Source organism: Pinus tabuliformis, chromosome 1_2 (genome assembly GCF_031772625.1).
Source record: "Pinus tabuliformis cultivar Carrire ecotype Pingquan chromosome 1_2, CPIR1, whole genome shotgun sequence".
Classification (NCBI taxonomy): domain Eukaryota; kingdom Viridiplantae; phylum Streptophyta; class Pinopsida; order Pinales; family Pinaceae; genus Pinus; species Pinus tabuliformis.
The window spans coordinates 1,007,478,579-1,007,501,695 of NC_142298.1; the positions used below are offsets into that span (position 1 = coordinate 1,007,478,579).

The 23,117-nt window shown below is 41.9% G+C and overlaps 1 protein-coding gene across 1 annotated transcript in view; it reads left to right on the plus strand.

Moving 5' to 3' along the window:
• Window positions 1-207: 207 nt before the first annotated feature.
• The window catches only part of LOC149209495 (uncharacterized), a 99,008-nt gene continuing 76,098 nt past the window's right edge, over window positions 208-23,117 (plus strand). The window contains exons 1-3 of the mRNA XM_089398646.1: window positions 208-326; window positions 604-718; window positions 2,175-2,289. Coding sequence (XP_089254772.1) covers window positions 285-326; window positions 604-718; window positions 2,175-2,289 — 272 coding nt within the window. The 5' untranslated portion in view covers window positions 208-284. The remainder of the gene's footprint in view (window positions 327-603; window positions 719-2,174; window positions 2,290-23,117) is intronic.

Sequence of the window (23,117 nt, forward strand, 5' to 3'; positions counted from 1 at the left end):
AAGTCCCTTTCACACCCACAACAGGGCTTTCTCTTAATATAAAAGGATTTATTCTCTTGGTTGGAGTGGGATTAGATTGCTGGAGCATATTCTGTGAAGAGTTTGAAGCTGGCTTATTTACAAAGGTTTCTTCCTTTAATAAAATGATTTAAATATAAATTAAAATTCAACAACAATCTCATGTTTCTTGTTTAAAGTTTACCATATTTGACATATTCCTTACCATATTTGTCCCAACTTCCATCTTTATTGGAGGAGGGTTTTAATTTTGATCAAAACCCACGATGCTCCTCAGCCCACATTTAGTTGGTGGTGGGAGCTATCAGGTCAGTAATGCTTCTGATTCTATTCCTCCTCGAAACATGAAAAATGATCTCTCAACCTTTCTATTTTCGACACTTCCTGTACAAGAATATCAATAATTATAGGCCCTTTGCTTGTCATTCAGCTTTATGCGCTGATTCCCTGGGAGCTTGTGAAAAACGAGTCGTTTTCAGTCCCGAAGTGGCTCTGAAATCGAACAAACCCTCTTCGATTCGGACTAGATTTGTAACAAATTTAAAGCTATTTATATAGTTCTTGGTTTTGCGTTTTGTAAATCAGATCAGGTCTGTATTATCTCAGGTGGGCAAGAAGAGCTATTTTTCGCTGTTCAGTACGGGAAATTATATCCGGAAATTCACAATGAGTAGCGGAAGTACCTCCAATTTTAGCTCTGGTAAGCATTCTGCTTCTGTATTTGTTTTTTCCCTTTTTTACCCTGAGATACTGTCCAATTTAGCGTTGGATAATGTCAAGATTATGACTCACGCGAGGGTTTTTAACACGAGGGTTATTATGCTATGGGAAGTTGCTAATTCTGGGATCTTAGCTACATGTAGTTATGCAGACTGTAATTGTCTGTCATATTTCATTTACTTAAAAGGGTTATTTATATTTGAATGAATTTGATTAATTTAGCTTTCTAGAAGTGACAATTATCTATCAGTTTTTATTCAATTGGAAGGGCTGTTTACATTTGAATGAATTTGATTATTTTTTCTTCCCACCAGATCATCTATTAACTTCATTTTTGTGGCAAAACAGCAATTTTTGAACCTCTAATCATAAATTCTTTCATAGATCAATTGCATTTTTTTAATTGTCTGTCCATGATTTTTTTCATATTTGATATTTCAGAGCTGAAATCAGAATATTCATTGGTCTGTATTTACGATACCTTTTGAGCCTTAAAAGACTCTCTACTTTACTTTTAAAGAGACCCTCAGATTGTGAACAGATTCTTCGTCTGCTTATTACAGTCTTTCTCAGCTATTGAAGGTCTCATTTTGTGCATCAGAACACCAAATTATGCAAACAAGCCTTTTCGGGTCTTAACACGACTTCATTTTCCAAAAACAGAGATCAATTGAATGGCATTTAGTAAAGGGAAAGAACCGTTTCCAGATGGAGTTCTCCATTTTTGAAAATATGCTCTGTAAATATGTCTGAATGAGATATCTGATTTTTTTTCCTTATATCAAGAACTCTATTCGTGAGTGGAAATAGAACCAAATTCTCAATTTGGCACATGCCATTTCCCCAGTGCACAAGGAGCTTTGAATCTCTAGAAACCTGCAATGGCTGTGTCTGTAGTACCTTTCATTATTAATCATACATCATAGAACTCAGCCCTATTATTTGATATCTGGCCTGCTGCATGCTTAGGAAAAATATATATATTTTTAAGATAAGAATAATATACCCCGTGCACCATACATACCTGGTATTCCTTGACAAGGTCCATCAAAAAACCCCACACTTTTGAATAATCAATTTCAGGCTTTTTGAGGATTCTTTGTGGATTTGCCTTTTCAGGGTTCCAAGATCCACCATAGAAGAATCATATCTCGTGAGCAATCTGCATAGGATTTCTCTCCTTTCCTTGAAATACAGTTGTGATTCTTGCAATTCACAGAGTCCAAATAACAAAGCAAGGAAGAGCTTTATGTGCTACTACAGATTTGTCATAAAACCAGCTTATAAAACATTCTAACAAGAAGTATTTCACCCACCTCTTTTTGCCACTTGCTAATTGTAAGATCAATCACAATGGGTTATATACAGTTTTATCTATTTTTTAACTGGAATTTATCTTTTGTACGTGTGTTGATGAGAGGAATGGATGAGTGCAGGAAGTAGGTCTCAAAGGCGCACATTTGAGTATGGGAGAACACATGTAGTCAAACCAAAGGGGAAACATCAGGCCACCATTGTGTGGCTTCATGGGCTTGGTGACAATGGTTCAAGGTATCTTCGTTGGACAATTCATTTTCTAGGGTGGTTAATTGGGAATTAATCAGTTAGTGCTGTTGTCAGATTGATATTTGTTATTTCGTCATGTATTTTCATAATTTATGAGGAGTTCTGGAGAATTAGTATAGTGTTTTCTAAGATCTTGTGCTTTAAGAGACTGAGGATGGCTTAAAAATGCCACACCCTTGATCAAATCCCTGTTTAAATTCATTTTTCTTTGCCCAATTTTAGTTCAAACAGAAAAAATAAACATGGACAATTACAGGTAGATATGTTAGAGGAAGTTATATAAGTTAAGTTGCAACATTGCTAACTTCTCCTAAAGTCACGAAGAGTATTGCCTGAGAAGAGTAGGCTGGCTACATCCTCTCTTAAGGTATTGAACAATTTCCAGTTAGGAAGGAGCAATCGCTGTTGCTCTTTATTGCCTAGATTACACCTCGGAGGGTGCATTCTGAAGCTCTTAATTTCTATAGCACAAGATGCAGTTAAGCAAGGTAGTAGAAGCATGAGTTAATCTAAAGTAGAGAAACTAAGTCACATCCTTGATAGAATCCAGTGTGGAGCTGTAAGCGAGGTAGTGAAAATGAAAGAAATTAGTCCAGCTTAATTTTAATGTAGCTATACTTTATCTTTGACCAAATTGGGTGCAAAAGTTGCTATATAATCTATAGCATGGTGAAAAGAATTTAATGTGAAGCTACACATTAATAATAATTTGCACTGCTGTTCGAAGTTATTGTAGGCATGTCTGGTTAGTGAATGGCAAATTTGTAGTATGTCAGCTCTCTGGCTTGAGTTTCTATTTTTTTCACTGTAACTGGTTGCTTTTATATTAGAAAAAGCTGCAGCCAAACCAGACAACAATCTGAAACACATAATTTAACAGCCAGATATCCTCTATTTCTGACCTTCTAGTTCTAGCCTTTAAAGCTCTGGCAGGTGTACTGTCTTACATATTGAAATAGTAAAAAAAAACTGTTAGACAAAACATACCAAATACAGTAAAAACATAGGAATCATAACTTTAAATGGCTTCAACTGTCAGGTCACCTGAATCTGCATTGCAGCATCTTCAGAGTGCATCTCCACATCAGAATGAGCTATAGGGCTGCTTTCACTCATGGTGTCCACCACTTACTGATTTGGGAAGCGCAGGATGTCTATATCCTGCTCATTGGCCAGAGAAAAACTGCAGAGAGAGGAGTCACCAAAAGATGCAAAGTCTGGTGGGGAAGGAGATGAGACAACCTCTTGGGGGTGTTAAGTTGGGCTGATATCCATCCAACCAGAGACTGCAAAGAACACATTTAGGATGCTAGAACACATTTATGATGCTAACTCCAGATATTTCTGATGATGAATCTGCATGAAAGTGTTGACCTCCTTCTCTGTTTCCCTAAGTTCCAGAATATGGGTTATGGTACCCACTGCACACCAATCCCTGACCTGATTTTCTTCCCTATGCTTCCTATACACACCATTTTTTTGTAAGCTAGCTCTCAATTTGTATTAACTAAAGAAGAAATTATACATAGTCAAAAGTTGTTGGGCTACCACTAGGGAAACCAGATTAGAAACAGAAGAACAAATTTTTATTCCATAATGTCTGAGCCATAACATCAGTCACAAAACTATACAAATATCGACTATAGACCAAAATAGAACTACTATCCTGAGTTCTATTGCTATATTGAGGGATGTCAATCCTGCTTTTCTTATCAGAAAATAAAAGAAAAGATGCTACAGGCCTGTCCATATAGGGAATTATGTAGAGGGTGAGGGGTCAACATCAATGGGTACTTGCCTTGAGTGGCCTTTGGGTGCTGCAAACTGCAAATATACTAGCTGTTTGGCTAGAACTGTGACCATATGATCAACTTCATTTGTGTAAAGTTGCACTTCATCCAGCTGGGTAAAATCTCTTGATTGGCGTCAGGCCTTTCCATCAATACCTTGCCCATTCTAGTCCTGGTTTGCCAGTATAATCAACTTTTTGATAATATCTAGTGTTTTTTTTGTAAATAAGATAAGATATATTACTGTAAAAGGAGGTATTTACATAGGTTGGATTGTGCAGGACAGTGTCGCTGTCACAAGAGCCAACTACACTGTCTGTTCTAGCCATCAGCTTAACCGAGATACGATGCGAATTTACAAAAAATGGGTTCTGTTTACAATGGGAATTGTAGAGATCAGAGCACTGTAAACCAACAGAAACCTGATTGACATTTGACTCCAAAAAGGGACCAGAGGATTGAGTTGCTCTTTGACAGACAGCGCCGAGGGCCTTTATTTCCAAAACCTCATTCGCAGCAGCGGCCTTACAGCAGTCATTCTGGATTTGCAGTAGCCAGGTCGTTGTCGTCTAGACTAATTGGTTGTTCTTGAGTACTCCCCTCCTGTGGCGCTATGACAGACGGGCGGCTGGAGGAGGCCCCTGCCATTTCTTTCTTGATACTTGGAGAACAATTGACAGGTGTATGGACCTTGGCCGTAGACTTCTTCTTTAAAACTGTGTATTGCGGAGCTTCACGGGTTATGAAGTGGCAGTGATGAACCGCTTCGACGAAGATCACAAATTTTTCAGTTAGGCTGTCAATTTTGTTTTCAACCTCCCTAGAGCGTTCCGCTTGCTCCTGTAGAGCCAGGCCTAGAATGGTCTTCATCTGCCACCAGATGTCAATGGTACGCGCATAGAGATTTTCTCGCACTGTGGTAAGAGTGGGGTCGGGTATCCAAGCGAAGTCTGCATCCACATCCTTCGAGGGAACGCCTCTGCGAAGAGCTCTGGCTTGAGCTTCAAGGCTAGCAATTCGCTCTTGGGTCTCTGGGTTCACTACCACAACATAATTGAGCGTGGCACACCTTGTGGAGGATTCATCACAGGTGATGGGGGGAGAACCAAGGGAATTCCAGCAAGAGGCCTCTCCCACGCCTGCGCCCCTGCATCGGAGCCGGGCTGGAGCTGCACTTTGGGGCCATGGGGAGGATGGAAGGGCAAGAGAACCGGAACAGATAGAGAACAGGGGAAAGACGAAAGGGCCAGAGAATAGAAACAAAGGGAATGACCGGAAGGAGAGAGTGAGGGGTGAAATTAATAGGGGCAGGTGGGCCTCGGGGGGTGAGGAGCCGAGGGAAGGGGAGAGAAGTAGGAGCGTGGGAGGTACAGGGGGAAGGTGGTGGAGAGGGTGCCTCACCGGGCTGATGGGACAGAAGGGCGGCGTCCCTGCAGTGGAGAGGGGCCGTGGGTGGGATATCAAGCACAACTGTCAAACAAAGGACGTGCCAGGGCATATACACGACAGTACCACCATCCTCCCAATTCCTTGAGCCACCCTTGATGTGACTCGGGATTTTCGAACAATTATTGTTCTTTTCTGGTTGTCCCTGACATTGATAGCTTCACAGTGCTGACGTAGATCACCTTCTTCTAGATCGTGCCATGACCTGGATCTCAGCCGTAGGCTCCCTGCTGTCCCCTCGTTGGCCAACCTATCCGCCAACTTGTTCCCTTCTCTTTTGATGGCCTGGAAATGTAACCCTTCCATGCATTCCATGTTGTTTTTAATTCTCTATAGGATTTTATTTAGGCCCAATTATCCGAAACCTTGGCCGCTTCCATCCCCTGCTAGAGCTTCTTGTAGACCTGTGTAGCGAGAGTTGAATCACCTTCAATGATCAATGGGCTGATCTTGTGGCTTTTCGCGATGGTGATTCATGTTCCAATGCATGTAATTTTGCTACGTTATTAGTTGATGAACCAATATTTCCCTCGTAAATCCATAGAATTCCCCCTTGAGCATTCCTAAAGACTCCTCCGAATCCAGCCACCCCGGGGTTACCTTTTGCCGCACCATCGTAATTTAGCTTGATAGTTCCCTGCTCCAGAGGCGACCATTTGTCATTCTGTCCTCTTTTTCTAGAATTAGAGGGGGCCTTAGGGACGCTGGCTAAGTGGAGATCCAACATGGTAAGAATTCTCAAGTCTGTGCTGCTGGGAGGGCCATTGGCATCTTGAAGAAGAGAGGAGGCCACCCGCTCACGAATAGAATTCTTGACCTTTGAGAAGGTGATTTCCTCTTGTGATGAATTACCCTGAAATATTATAGCATTGTGTTCCTTCCAGAGCGCCCAACAGATAATGCCTGGGACGAGAGTCCATGCTCTGTTAACCGAAGGATAGTGGGAAAAGGAAGAACGCTAGTTAGATATGGTGTTGAGGATGGAGGAGGGATCTCGATCCGATCCTCTAAAGACCAAATTAACCCAATCCCATAGTTTAGTTGCATAGGGACATTCATTCATTAGGTGATTTGAAGTTTCTTCTTCTTGCTGACATAGATGGCATCTGGAAGGTCCAATAAAACCCTTTTTTTGGAGGTTTTCCCAGGTTAGAATTTTCTTGTGCAAGACAAGCCAGAGGAAAATGGAAATTTTTGGCCAATGTCTTGTATCCCACATTGATTTCCATTTGGGGTCTGGTTGGATTTGATCATGTTGGGCTATGTATCTATATGCTTCCTTTATGTCGAAGTGCCCTGCTGGGTTTTGCCCCCAACGGATCTTGTCCTCAGAGGTGTTGTGGAGGATTTGTCTCTTTTGTAGTTCTATTGATAGCTCAGACCAAACTTGAGGGTTGATGGGGGGAACCCACTCTTTCTGATCAATCCATTCTCTCCAGCTGTTCCCTTCTGTGCTTGGTTTCCAATAGTGACAGACCCTGCTCCTGCCCCTGTTTTGCATCTCGGACTTGATCAATTGATATTGATCCTTGTTGAGTTATGGCCTTTGCTACCAGGCATCTTCCCAGAAGAGTGCTTTGTCCCCTTTCCCAATCTCCCAGAAGCTATGTTTTTGTATGATTGTCCTGTTCTCCCACACTTGGTTCCAGATTACCGAACCTTTTATGCTGCCATTGAGCCTTATTATTTGCTCCTGCGAGTGGGTGGGAGCGTATTTTGCCTTCCATAGGATACCCCAGGGGGAATTGGGATTTGCTAACCATCTCCACAGAGTTTTTGCTCCCAAGGCCTTCCCTAGGAGCTCAGTGTCCTTGAGTCCAAGGCCGACCTCTTTTTTGGGTCTACAAATTTTTTCCCATGCTACTAGAGCCCATTTCTGCTTTTTCTTTGCTCCTCTCCATAAGAAGTTCCTTTGCAGATTCCTGATTGCATTGGAGATTGCTTTTGGGGCAGCCAAAGCCGAGTATAGGTAGTGCGAGATCGCCTGTAAAACTGATTTTACAAGAACCAAATGGCTTGCCAAATTTAACAATTGGAAGGTCTAGTTTACCAGCGTCTTTTCTAATTTATTTATCAATGCTTCCCAAGTGACATGAGCTAGTGGCCTGTCCGTGAGGGGAACCCCTAGATATTTAGAGGGGAGAGTACTTATGGGAAAATCAAGGATTCTAGCAATGTTTCTTTGAATGGGCAGAGGAGTATTGAAGAAGAATAATTTAGATTTTTCTTGATTGATGGAGGTGCCAGAGGCCGCAGAGAAGTCAGACATAATGGTCTTGAAGGAGGAAGCTTCTTTGGCAGTCGGGAGACCCATTAGCAAGGTGTCATCCACAAATTGTTGGTGTGTGGAAGGAGGAGCTAAAGGATGAGGCTTGAGACCAGGTAGTTCATTCGCAGACAAGGTCGCAGTTATGGATTGATTGAGCCATTCAGCCATTATGACAAAGAGAAAGGGAGAAATTGGGTTACCCTGCCTAATACCTCTTGAGGGGTGGAAAGGCTGAGAGGGGGAACCATTCAGGAGGATGGAGAAGAACGCACCAGACACCATTGCCATGATCCATTTGATACTCTCTTTGTGAAACCCATAAGCTTCCAGAACTGCTCTCATGTAGGCCCAACTTATTTTGTCGAAGGCCTTAGACATATATAATTTGATCATCATACCCGGTTTCTTTCGCAAATTGAGAGAGTGGATTAGCTCATGTGAGAGGATGATACAATCCATTATTTGCTGACCTTCCACATAGCCTGATTGATGATGTGAGATGATAAGAGGCAAGAAGAATTTCAAACGATTGGCCAAGACTTTGGAGATGATTTTATAAATGACATTGCAAAGGGCTATGGGACGAAACTTATCTGGGGAGTCAGCTGAATCGCCCTTGGGAATGAGAGTGAGAAAGGTGGCGTTGAGGGCTTTTAGGACAAGCTTTTGGGTTTTGGATTCTTGAACAAGGGCATGGATATTATTTTTAGGATTGGCCAGCAGAATTTGAAGAAATCAATGGTAAACCCATCTGGTCCAGGTGCTTTCCCATTGGGCATGCTCATCACTACATCCTCCACTTCTTGAAGAGAAACTTTTCTAAAAATCATTTTGTTATGATCCTCGGTGAGGATCTTGGGAATGTGTTTGGTAATTTTTTTAATGTCCTCATCCTGATCATTCCTTGGCTCCTTAAGGAGAGAGCTGAAGTATTGAGTTAGCTCTTCTTCCATTTCCTCCTAAGAATGAATGAGGTGTCCCTCTCGGTTTTTTAGAGCTAGAATTCTGTGATTTCTTCTATGTTGGATCATCGATTTGTGGAAGAAAGCGATGTTTTTTCCCCACATTTTAGCCAATTTATTCTGGATTTTTGCTGCCACAACTTCTCTTCCTGAGTGGCTCTTTCCTCCCAACTTTGTTGTAATTTTTTCTCTTCTTGTTTGCTGTGGTCTAAGATATCTTCTTCAATGATATGTTGCTGGAGGAGCGCCATTTTAAGCTCTAGATTTTTTTGTTTTGTTTTTGTTTGTTTTTTGTGATGATATTGCCGAATGTTTCTCTGTTCCATTTTTTTTATTTCCTCTTTGATGTATTTTAGTTTCTGTAGAAAGGTGTACATCTTGTTACTAGATCTGGTTGTAGAGTTATTCCACCATTGCCTCATTTTGCCCAGGAAATCCGGGTGATCCAACCAGAAGGCCTCAAATCTAAAAGGCTTATTCTTGGGACCATTAGAGATATGAAACTTAAGAGAGATTGGCCAATGATCAGAGCCAGCTTGCGGAAGAATACGAGCTTCCGTTTCCCAAGAGGTGAGGTATGCATCCTCTGAGAGGAGGAAACGATCTAGCCTGGAAGCTATTTGTCATTCTCCTCCTCTTCTATTGTTCCAGGTGAAAGTACCATTGCTTGTTGGGATGTCGATGAGATTGAGGCTTTCAATAGTTGATAGAAAGGCCTCTGAGTTTGTTAAGTTATGGTATGTTCTTACTTCTTTTTCTTATTATTTTAGATAACAATCACATGTACATAAAGTAAAGTGCAAATAGAACATTAAACGATCGACAAAAAACAAGCCAAGACAAGAGACACAAGATGTGGCGGCTAGCCAGGGACAAAAACCACAATGTGTGGGGAAACCCTTTGATCAAATCCTCTTTTATCTTCAATATTTCAGCAGAGAGAAACAGTACAATAAATCTGATTCATATCAGCAGTAGCAAACCCTAGATTAGTAGCATCAGCATTAGCGGTTTCATCATTAAACTAGGGCAGACGAATCTCACAAATCGACCGTCGGATTGGCTTGTTTCCACCACCAAAAGTTGCGGCTTCCAGAGGAGGTTCAGATGAACCTACAACGCAGTTTAGATGAGGAGATCTTCTAGTCCACGCAGGTCAAACTTTACTTTTGCAGTTGCAACTTCAGTTTCGGTAGCTTCCGGCTTCAAACTAGGGCAGTCGATATCTTGCAAACCGTCTGTCGGATTGACTTGATTCCACCACCAAAAGTTGCGGCTTCTAGAGGAGGTTCAGATGAACCTACAACGTAGTTCAGATGAGGAGATCTTCTAGTCCACGCAGGTCAAACTTTACTTTTGCAGTTGTAGCTTCAGTTTCGACAGCTTCCGGCTTCACATGTGTGAGGGAGAGACCCTTTTCTGCGCAGTAGAGAAGAGACTCTTTTCTGCGCAGTAGAGAGAGAGATGTGATGAGACGAGTTAGTCCAAATGAGGAAAAGTTCTCCTATATTTATACACAACGATGGTGTTTGAATAGATGCGACTGTTGGGCTTCTGAGCCTACATGAGTTGTAGGTCGGCTTGATAATAATTCCATAATCAAAATAAATTCATATCTCCATGAAGACTTATCAAAATTGGATGATCTTTATATCAATCCTACACCTCTCGACGAGAGGAATCTAATGAACATATTATCAGCCATGAATAAGATGACCCACATGAAGTTTTGCCCTAGTTTCCAATTTTAACACTCCCTCTCAACTAGGGAGAACTTCATCTACAATTTGTCTATCGATCGCTACTATTCATCCATCAAATGCACTGCCCTGTATAGCCTGACCCTTGCCCTGCTCTGCTCTATTCCGCCTGTTCTGCTTTGTCTTGTTCTGCCCTGTACTGATCTATATTGTTCTGCTCTGCTCTTGCATTGTTCTGTTCTGCTATGCATTTCTCTGAATTTTGAAGAAGAAGAAATGATCGAGGATGTATCATATTGACTCAAAGTCAGTCTCAGAGTATGTACCACTGGTCCTAGACCAGTGTTGTCCAACCCAAAGTCAGCGTCATAGTGAGTACAACTCCACTGGTCCCAGACCAGTATCATCCTCCATTGACTCAAAGTCAGTCTCAGAGTGCGTACCACTGGTCCCAGACCAGTCTCAATCGACCTGAAGTTAGCTTCATAGTAAGTACCACTCCCACCACTGGTCCCAGACCAGTATCGCAGTCTCAGAGAGTGTACCACTGGTCCCAGACCAGTCTCAGCCGACCCGAAGTTAGCGTCATAGTATGTACCACTCTCACTGGTCCCAGACCAGTATTGCACTGACACGAAGTCAGTCTCAGAGTATGTACCACTGGTCCCAGACCAGTCTCAACCGACCCGAAGTCAGCGTCATAGTATGGTACAACTCCTACCACTGGTCCCAGACCAGTATCATTGATCCCAGATCAATGGAGGTCATCCTAGCATAGGAAGTACGGTAGATATAACGATGCGTCCATCGGTACTACTATGGTCCCTAACTTCATTTCCCTGCTCATTGATCAGATGAGAGGTACTTCCCATAAGTCCCAGACTGCATGGGTAGGATGCCTCGACAGGAGAACTAATCAATCATGTCCTCACAGGAGAACACATCAATCCTGCTACAATTGCCATGGAGAACACATCAATCCTGCTACAATTGCCATGGAGAACACATCAATCTAGGCCTCACAGGAGAACATATCAATCCTGCTAACATTAATCCAGGCCTCACAGGAGAACATATCAATCCTGCTACAATCGCCATGGAGAACACATCAATTTAGGCCTCACAGGAGAACACATCAATCCTGCTACAATTTCCATGGAGAACACATCAATCCTGCTACAATCGCTATGGAGAACACATCAATCCAGGCCTCACATGAGAACACATCAATCCTGCTACAATTGCCATGGAGAACACATCAATCTAGGCCTCACAGGAGAACACATCAATCCTGCTACAATCGCCATGGAGAACACATCAATCCTGGCCTCACAGGAGAACACATCAATCCTGCTACAATCGCCATGGAGAACACATCAATCCGGGGCTCACATGAGAACACATCAATCCTGCTACAGTCGCCATGGAGAACACATCAATCCAGGCCTCACAGGAGAACACATCAATCCTGTTCCATAAGAGAGTGAATCATCTTGTCCCACAAGAGAGCGAATCATCTTGTTCCAGTGCGCACCACCAGGGGAGGGTGAGTCACCTTGTGGTCGTATGTTGCTCCAGTAAGAACCGCAAGCCCTCAGAGCTTTCAGAGCTCAATGTATGCAACATGCAGGACCCTTGTACAAGGGTTTCTTGATGACTCCAAGTCATTTGGGAAAATCACAAATTAGATCTTTCCTCAGGGCTTTGACAAGGTGTATTGACCTGTACATCATCTTAATGCGATGGAGCCTTCTTGCTCATCGACTTACCATATCCCAGATGATGTCTATCTGCTGGAGCAATTGACGAAAACGGGATTCCTCAATAATCGAATCCCACTTCTGGTTGTTACAGAGAATCACAGTGGTATGTGTTCAAACAACTCACTGAAGTGTTTCCCCAACCAGGCAGCTTCATACGAGATCATACTCGTAGATATGTATCTGGTCTCGGTGGTGCTTATGGCAACCGACTTCTGCTTCCTGCTCATCCATTATATCGAAGCAGAATCCAAAGAGAAACAACACTAAAAGTGCTCCAGTGATCCTCCACACTACCTGTCTAATTAGCATTCGAATAATCATGCAGTTTCATATTTCCGGCAGTGTATCTCAATCCATGAGAGATTGTGTCCTGAAGTCATCTCAGAAGATTCTTGGCACCAATCTAATGAGGCTCAACCAAATATGAGCTCACAATGCTAACTGCAAAACATATGTTCGGACGGAGGTTCACCAAGAACATCAACGTGAATGAGTTTTTGAAACTCATAGGCATTTCCCAAATCTGGTCTGACATCACTACCATATAACTTCTGAAAGTTAAGATCCTCGAGGTAGTCACAAGCTTGCAGTCCACCATACCAAATCTTTTCAGAATCTTCACCACATATTTTCCTTGAGATAGGAAAATTTCCCTTGGCTTCTGCCACACTTCAAGTCCTTCGTTCTTCATTTCAAATTCAGAAGCCAACTCCCTCTTACATTTGTGAATGAGAGGGTATGCACCTGTTAGAAGGAGGTCATCCACATACAACACCAGTATGAGAGGCTTGTCATCTTCAACCTTAAAGTAAAGGTTAGGATCGGCTTCACTCCTAGTGAATCCCAACGTCATCAAGTAGCGATCGATCCTCTCATACCATGCTTGGAGTGCTTGCTTCAGCCCATAGAGAGCCTTCTTCAACCTGCATACATGAGATTTTCAATCATAAATCTCAAATCCTTCGGGTTGCTCCACATAGACCTCTTCTTTGTTCGAATCGTGCAAGAACGCGGTCTTGACATCCATCTGATGTAGGTTCCATCCTTGTGAAGCCACAAGGGCTATGATCAAGCGGATGGTCGTATATCTAGCAACAGGTGCAAATATCACATCATAGTCTATACCTTCCTTCTGGGAGAAACCACGAGCAACAAAACGAGCCTTATACTATTCCGTACTTCCATCTGCTGTAGCTTTATCTTGTAAAGCCATTTGGAAGTAACAACTGTCTTGTTTTGGGGTCTGGGAACTACTTCCCAGACATCATTCTTCATAATGTTCATAGCATCCTTCCATACTTGATGCTTGACAACATCTGAGAATGATGAAGGCTCGTTTTGTATGATTGTGCTCATGATGGTCAGGTATCCCTGATACCTGTTAGGTTTCTTATTTTGACGGAAGGTTCCTCAGGGTGCAGCATGTCCTTCAGCATCATCAAGTATCCCTCTAAGCCATGAAGGCCTCTTCCTAGAAGAGGAAGGCTCATGTGGATGATGATCAATTGGATCCATGGGTTCTTCTACATCAGGCATTGATTCATCATACTTTTCTTTCGGTTCCCTGGTGTCGGCTTCTTGAGAGCTCCTCAAAGTCGGAAGATTCTCCACCTTGCTGAGAGCCATATCTTTGTCAATGGTGACATCATGACTAATCACGACTTCCCTTTGACCGGCTACATAGATTCTATAGCCTATAGTATTTTCACCATAGCCCACGAAAATTTCTTTCTTTCCAGATGCACCCAATTTATTTCTTTTCTCTTTCGGCACATGAAAATATACAGGGCTTCCAAAAAATGAGAAACATCAGGTTTCTTACCAGTGAACATTTCTTCAGGATTCTTGGAACCCAATGCTTGATGAGGGCATCGTTTTTGTACATATTCGGCGGTGTTTGTAGTTTCAGCCCATAGAAACTTCGGAAGTCTTTGAACAGCTTCCACAATCGTATGGTTTTTCCTTTCCGCCACACCATTCTGCTCAGGAGTATGTGGTGTAGTAGTCTCCCTCTGAATGCCAGCCTCAGATATGCTTGAGTGAACCAACTGTAATATATCGGAGGTCTTGCTTTGACTTGAGGGGAATGGTCCCTTTTGAGCTTTCCTTCGGCACATCTCGGACATACACCTTCTTTCTCTACTTGGAATTCGGGCATCCCTATTACCATCTGTCTTACATTGGGTAGAACTTTGTAATGAAGGTGGGCAAACCTCCGATGCCAAAGATTGGATTGAAGAGTTGTGTCACAAGACATGACACCTAGCGGACTTCCACTGACCTGATATAAAGAATCAACTCGAAACCCAAGAGTGAAAGCATCTTTAACATTATTTTTCCATATACGTACCTTGCCATCGCTGAAGGTTACCTTGTAGCCTTTGTCTTGCATTGCCGAGATGGATACCAGGTTCTTTTTGAGGTCAGGTGCATTTAATACATCCTGGAATTTCTGGCCTTCTTGAATGGTTGTCATCTTCCTTGATTTTCAGCATTCCTTTTACCTTTGCTATTGAATTTTCCATCATCAGAGGGATTTTAATCATCGTCCCAGTGTGAGTCCTTTCTATCAGGGCACTCCCTTGCATAGTGACCTACTTTATCGCAAATGTAACATCGTCCTTTTCTTCCACCCTTAGGTCCAGCCTTTCCTTTTGATTTAGTCCTAAAATTATTTCTTTTCTTAGCATCAGAAGAAAAGGCAGCAGGAGGACCTTTAGGCATGGGCATTTCTTGCTCTTCTACCCTTGTTTCTTCTTGAATGCATCTAGTCGTTAATTCCTCGAAACCAGGAATTATATTATTGTTCAGAAGAGTAGTCTTGAACACGTACCATTCGGATGGTAATCCTCCAAGAGTCATGAGTGCCATTTACCTATCAGTAATAGTCTCCCCAATAGATATGAGATCGTTCCTGATCTCGATGATTCTTAAGAAGTATGCTTGCATACTCTCATCTTTACCCTTCTTGATTTCCCTTAGTTTATTTCTAAGAAACAAAACTTGATTTGATCAGTAACTTTAAATAAACTCACCAGTCTATCGTAGATTTCTTTGGAGGTGTTCAGTTCAGAGATGTAGGCCACCAAGTGCTTGTCGATAGAGTCCCGGATGATCTTCTTCGCTTTGACTTCTTTGTTCTTCCATTGTTCCAGGCAGCAATGGATGCATTTGATGGAGGCTCAACAATATTGCCTCTTACATGATCCAACACTCCTTGATCCTCAATGTTTAGATCGATAGACATCTTCCATCTCTGATAGTCAGCTTTCTCACGGAGTTTGTTTTCGGCAGGAAAGAGTGTTGATGACCCCATCATTCTTTTAGGATAGCCTTGCCAATCTTCTCTTTGGTGATTGCTCTTGCTCTTGCTTGGGCTTTGTCTTCACCTCAGCTCTGATACCATGTTAAGTAATGGTATGTTCTATGCTTATAACAATTTACTTCTTTTTCTTATTATTTCAGATTAGCAATCACATGTACATAAAGTAGAATGCATATAGAACATTAAACGATCGACAGAAAACAAGCCAAGACAAGAGACACAAGATGTGGCGGCTAGCCAGGGACAAACCCCACAATGTGTGGGGAAACCCGTTGATCAAATCTTCTTTTATCTTCAATAATTCAACAGAGAGAAACAATACAATAAATCTGATTTATATCAGCAGTAGCAAACCCTAGATTAGCAGCATCAGCATTAGCGGCTTCATCATCAAACTAGGGCAGACGATATCTCACAAACCGACCGTCGGATCGGCTTGATTCCACCACCAAAAGTTGCGGCTTCCAGAGGAGGTTCAGATGAACCTACAACGCAGTTCAGATGAGGAGATCTTCTAGTCCACGCAGGTCAAACTTTACTTCTGCAGTTGCAGCTTTAGTTTCGGCAGCTTCCTGCTTCAAACTAGGGCAGTCGATATCTTGCAAATTGTCCGTCGGATTGACTTGATTCCACCACCAAAAGTTGCAGCTTCCAGAGGAGGTTCAGATGAACCTACAACGCAGTTCAGATGAGGAGATCTTCTAGTCCATGTAGGTGAAACTCTACTTTTGCAGTTGCAGCTTCAGTTTCGGCAGCTTCCGGCTTCACATGTGTGAGGGAGAGACCCTTTTCTGTGCAATAGAGAAGAGACTCTTTTCTGCGCAGTAGAGAGAGAGATGTGATGAGATGAGTGAGTCCAAATGAGGAAAAGTCCTCCTATATTTATACACAACGTTGGTGTTTGAATAGATGCGACTGTTGGGCTTCTGAGCCTACATGAGTTGTAGGCCGGCTTGATAATAATTCCATAATCAAAATAAATTCATATCTCCATGAATACTTATCGGAATTGGACGATCTTTATATCAATCCTACACCTCTCGACGAGAGGAATCTAATGAACATATTATCAGCCATGAATAAGATGACCCACATGAAGTTTTGCCCTAGTTTCCAATTTTAACAGAGTCTTTGTCCAATTTTCGGATTCCACCCCTTTTTCCCCTAGGTTTGTGATCACATTGAAGTCCCCAACAATGATTTTGTAAGGTTAGTGAATGAAATCCATCAAATTAGTGATACAATGCAACATCTTGATTCGATCACTCACCTTATGGGGGGCATAGATATTAGTAATACAGATGCTGTCATTAGAACCTATGATTTTCAAGACCAAAGCAATGGAGTGATGGGTTGCCATTGAGGAGATGAGGTCGAACTTTGAGCTTTTCCATAGGGTCATGATTCCTCCCGCAGATCCTATGGCTGAGTTGGCTATAAAGCTATAATGCTTGAAGCAATTGTTATGGAGGAGAGGAGAGTGAGCTGATTCAAGTTTAGTTTCTTGAATGAGGAGGATGTCAGGTTTGTCAGACATGATTATGTTTTTCAAGATTCTTTTCTTTCCAAGACCATTAAGTCCTCTTATATTCCAAGAAATGCAATTCATAGGTAAGGAGAAGGGGTTAGGGCTAGAGCTTTTACCTTTCCTTCGTTGATGAGCTTGGCACCCAGTTCTTGGAGGAGCTAGCTAGTAGTCTTTCTGCCTCTTTTTCGACTTGGTCCTTTTGGGTTGTACCCTCCTGCTGGAATGTTTTATGATGCCTTTAGATGCGTTGTTGTCTGATGAGGGATGGATTGCACTGTGTTTTAGTTCCTCTTGGAGGAGGTAAGCTTTTTCTATTTTTTGAAATGATGTTTTGGTATTGCTTCTATTCCATTTATCTTCCATTCTTTTGTTATAGATGCCAGGTCTACCCCTTCCAATGCTTCTCCTATAGCGCTCTCCTCAGGGGTTTCCTCAATCCCTTTTTGTTCCATTTTGGTATCCTCTTGTGCGTGTTCGTTTTTCCTGTTTTTATGATCTGCCTCTCTATCTTCTTGTTCCCCATTTGCTTTGTTCTGCTTCTTTTCTCCTGCTTCATCTCCTGTCTGGTAGTTCGGATCTAACTGTTCTTGTGTGTTGACTAGGGCATTGAAATAGTTCTGATTTACCGCGGTTTGCTGATCCTTCCTAGGATTATTATTTTTTTTCCTGCTATTCTTGTTCCTAGTGTTGACTATGGTGAAGCCTTTGCTGTCCTTTTCCTTGCTCGCATGTTCAGTGTTTTGAGGTGTTTTGCTTAGAGGACAGTCTCTGAAGAGATTGCTGTGTTCATGGCACTTCTTGCACCTAAAGGGGATGTGTTCATAATCTATACTTTGTAGCCATACTTCATCCCTGAAGATTAGTTTTGTTGCTTTTGGGAGGGCTCCGAAGACATCTATATACATGCAAATTCTGGCATATGATACGTAGTGACCGTTTCTGGTACCTTCAAACATTTTTATGTACTCCCCCAGTTGGTCTCCTATGCCTTTGAGGACCGAGGGAGCCCAGTAATCCGTTGGCAAGGAGTAGAGGCACACCCAGACCTGGACTCTTATAAAGTCTTTCTTCTCTAGAGTGAAGTTTTCCTTCCAAAACCTCATGTATAGGCCCGCTGAATTGAAGAAGTAAGGACCTCCTTCAAAAATTCTGTCTCTGTCTTCTAAGAGGTCGAAGATTATTGTGAAGAATCCTTTGGATCCCAACTGGAGTTTGATTTCGTCCCTAGGTGTCCATTTGTTTTGTATCCACCAGTTCAGGGCTTTCTCTGTTGGCCAAATGCCCATGAATTTGCAGATGACTGCGTGTTCTTGCATGTATTCTCTATAAACCGCTACTCCTGAGTCCTGGATTTCTAGCTCCGGAATTTTCTTGGCTATTGGGTTGCAGTTACTCATTTTTTTTGTTCCTCTTGTTGCACCTGACCTTTTACTGTGGTTGCCTCTGTTGAAGAGGGGATGGTAGAGGTGGTGCCCTTTGCTGAGTGAGTCTCTTTCTTTTTCCCTTTCTGCTGTCTCGAATCTATGCCTTCAGGTTTCTCTCCTGAGGTTTGGAAGGTTGTGCTGGAGGCCAGCATAGTGAAGAAGTAGGCTTGGTCCGGAGGGCGACCATGTAATATTCCTAATTAGCCATGGCTAATTGGAATATTTGATTTTGCTCAATTTTGCCTTCTATAGTTATTTATAAATAAAAAGGTGAGAAAAGGGGGTCATAACTCACTTTTGGAATAAAGTCACTCCCTAGTAGCACAATGTTGTAACTTAAAGGGGGAGCCAAGGGGGCCAAAGGACCACGTAGAGGAGGGGCCCACGTAGACACTTGGAGGGACTGCGCAGATGGAGAGGAACACGTGGCAAGAGAAAGGCTACGTTGGAGGAGGTGGGCCTTGGGATTGAGAGAGGCCAACGCTATAAAGGAGAGAGGAGCCTCCTCATTTTGTCATTCGATTATGTGCATTTGAGCTAGTCACTTCGACTTAGAGCACGCTGGCTGTTTAGCCTGTCTGCAGCACTGTTTAGTGCATCGAGTGTCTCCGTTTGGAGATCTCACCCTTAGCCAGCCCCGGGGGACTTCGAGTGCCTGCTCGGGCGGGGGACTTCGAGTGCCTGCTCGGGCAAGGTAGTTTTCAGCAGTCTTTGCAGGAGGATTGATCTTTGGAGTTGAGGAGGAGCTGAGCATTTTATGACTGCGCAGTCTTGAGAGAGGGACGCAGTTACTTTTGGCAGGAGTTCCGGATTGGGGTTTTGCGGAGGATTTGAGCTGGGAGATTGAGCAAGGGATCAACCCTTGCTTATTGGAGGATTTTGGCAGAGTTTCGGGCAGAGTTTTGGAGGGTTCTATTCAGTGACAGCGCAGAGCCTGGAGGGACAACGCAGATCCCCAAGGGGGTGATTTTCGGGGGTCAGCTATTTGAGAAAAGCTTTCTGGGTTTATTGAGTAGAGGCTGATTCCAAAGTTTTAGCATTTTCTGAGGAGGGGAACAGCCCCAAATCCTCACTTGATTCCATGCAGTAGCAACATCACAACAATTCTCTGGCAGCTTGGACGTATTTCAGAGAGAGGCCATTTCTTTGCTATTATGGGTGTATTTCTTCACTTGCCTTGTGCAAGTCAAGGTGCCATCTTTCTGATCACCTCTTGTACTCTTTCCATTACTCAGTATAATAAAATGGCTTAGCATTTCTCTCTGCATTTCTTGAGTATCTGCTTGTATTCCGTGTTTATATTATTGTATGTTGCATTACTGTTATTTATATCACTTTGAGCTTCTCGGTTACTATATCACTTGTACGTATTTGGTTGGAGTTTACTGGGGTTTGTGGGAATATCCCTGAAACAAGATATTACAGACCAGTTTGTGTCTTTGAAAGAGAGAGCGCCGTGGCTCTAGTTTAGCTCTGCCATGGGGGGAGGGGGTGAGGGGCATCGATAGACGGGCTAGGCATGCCAAAGGCGGCCGTCGCAGGAGCCGAAGGGTCTGGATAGGTTAGGAGCAGACCGCATGCAAGCTTCTTAGCGCGCCCCTTGATAATATCTGGTGTTGAAACTCCTCGTATTACCAATATCCAGTATCCAATCCTCAAGCTCATCATTGGTTTCCTCATGCGCGATGAAGCTTTGCTCCAGGTGGGCCTCCTCTACAAAGGCAGTTCCTTGTTGTGCTGCTATCAAAATCTGTTGTCTAAAGGCTATTATTGAAGCCTTGGCGATAAGTTTAGCAAAACTGTCCTCAAATACATAATTTTATTAATAAAAGAAAACGAAAAAAAAGAAAAAGCCATTACATAAGGGGTGAGAGGCATTGCATTTGTATAACCTCTTTAGCCTCATCTCAACAGTACATGTGTCCTTGATAAACAACTCAAGGATAATCACTATGGCAAAGTTGTGTCAAGGCCTATCTATCTTCTAGGTAATACAACATTTCTAGAATCAACTTTTATTATTCTAGAAATAATACATGTTTGAATAACTTTATTAATCTAAGAAAACTATCTAACTAAATAACTAAAAAAACTTTAGGATTATGAGGTTAGTATTCCCCCTCTTTAATTGTGAAGTTTATTTTTACAAATGCCAAGTTCTTTTGTATGCTTGGTGAAATTTATTTTCCTAATGGCTTAGTGAAAATGTTTGAAGTTTGATTTTTAGATGCACAATATTTTGGCTTGATGATGTTGTTGTTGCTGAGTGTTTTGATGAAGTGATACTTGATGTCAACATGCTTGATCTTATTATCAAAATTGGATTCTTGGCCACATTGATTGCTAATTGATTATCAATAAATAATGTAATTGGGGTTTTATGAATAGCACCAAGATCCTTCAAAATTCTACGTATCCAGACAATTTCAGATGAAATTCAACGTATCCAGACAATTTCACATGCTACTTTCGAAGCTAAATGTATTATGCCTTTATCGAAAATTTGTCATGGTTGCCATCTAAATATGAAACAAGTATAAAGTTCTCGTTCTTCTTATAGATAAGCCCAAAATCTTTTGTTCCTTGTATGTGTTGAATTTTGGTAGCTGTGGTTGGTATTCATAATTTATATTAGCGCACAAAATAAAAGAAAATGAAAAATTCAAATTTGGTTTCGAGTTGAGTCAAAATTTTGAATTTTAAATTTTGAAGTTGCCTTCAAACTTAAATCGGTCCAGCTAAGATACACACCAATTCGGGCTCATCAAACCACTATATATTGCCATTCAACTTCCTCACTTAAAGAAAAAATTTGGATCACCTCAAGATCTTTTGATTTTTGTTTACACGTGTAAAGGAGAGAGAAGAGACGCAGATTGGAGTTTGACCGAGTATGACCAGAAAAGTTTGACTAGTCTTTGACTCGCATTGACCAATGGTTTGACTGAGTTTTCTATGGAGCAGTTTGATAAAATTTTGGAGGATGTTTGACTGCAGGTCTAAGGCACAGTTTGACCAAAATTCAGAGGGTGTTTGACCGCAGGCCTGAGGCAGTTTGACCGCAGATCTGATGTAGTTTGACTGCAATTGACTAGGGTTTCTGAGGTAGTTGTAGGAGGCCAAAATTCGGCCTATTTGACCTGAGTTTACCAACTATTACAGGAGGCTGAAAGTATTTTTGTTTGACCAGGTTTGACCTGGGTTTGTTTGTTGGTCAGTTTGACTTTATTTGACTGGAAAAATTAGATTGTATCTCTTGTTGAATTAGACAATTTCTCTAAGAAAAGGTTGCTGGGTTTTTTCCCTTGTTAGGGTTTTCCTAGGGTAAATTTTTTTGTGCCTTGTGTTTGGCTATCTCTTCATGATCCTACTGTCATTATTGTTTTACTGTTGAGATTTTCTATGTATAATTGCTTAATGATGAATGTGACATGAGATGAATTGGTTAAAGAATCATTGGAAAGTAATTATCAGATTAGGAAATCATGAAAAATCAACACGGTATCAGAGCCTGGGTTAAAGAGCAGCCATTAAAGAGACTTGCAGAAAGCCAAGCTACTTGTTTGAGAAAGGCTAAACGTTGAAGGAGAAGCTTCCAAGTTTGCATCCATGTCTGCCTAGTATTTCTGCCATGTGAGGGCCAAGCTTTGCTTGAATAGAACGAAGTCTGGACCAAGGTTAAAGGAGGGTTGAAGCCCTAATCTAAACCCTGAAAGGAGGACCGAAGTCCTTGTCCGAGCCTTGTCGACTTGAATTTGTTTATGCCCTAGATTTGTTTGATTCCGTTCGAGCTCCAAGTTTAAATTTATTGACTTAAAGTTCTTGACTTTGCTTATGCCCTAGATTAGGGCTAAATGGCCTCAACCCTAATTGTAGGAGGGGCGAAAGTCCTCAAGGGCTGGCCAAACTAGGCTTCAGACCAAGAGGCCTTAACCCTTATCAATACAAAATTGTATTGCCTCATAATTGATGGGCAAAAGTTTCAAATGATAACTCTTTGAAGAGGTTATTAAACTACTTGTATCATTGTTTGAAGAAGGAGAAGCTTGGAGTATTGGTTATAAACATTGCTATATTTGAAGCAAACCTTTTGAGGTCACTTTTTGAGGCAAAATGGACATTGGATACACTTGTTTCAAGTGTCATGAACTATTAGGGCATATTGATGATTGAATACAGACCCACTCCACTAGCTTCATGATTTGAATTTGAAAGCAAAAGAATTCATGTTTTGATGTTTATCAATGTGCTATGCTGATCATGCACAGGGGTTGAGTTCAGTTTTGTTGACATGGTAGTTGAAAGGGCATTCATAAGTTTACAGTGAAGAAGAGGACAAGTTCCTCATCAGTTTTTGGAGACCGAAATTCTCTTGTGAAGGACGAGTCATTTTCAGAATTGAAGATTGGTTCTCTTGTAAGATTCTATAGAGGACATTGAAATGCCATAATCTTATTCCCTTCTTTGAAGACTCCTTACCTTCATTTGTAACTATGACTCGACTTGCCATATGTTGTCCTTGTTGATGATAGTCAAAGGCTGTTGTTTCTTTACATTGCTAGAAAGAGGTAGAATCCAAGCCCTACAGAATCTATAATGGACCGTT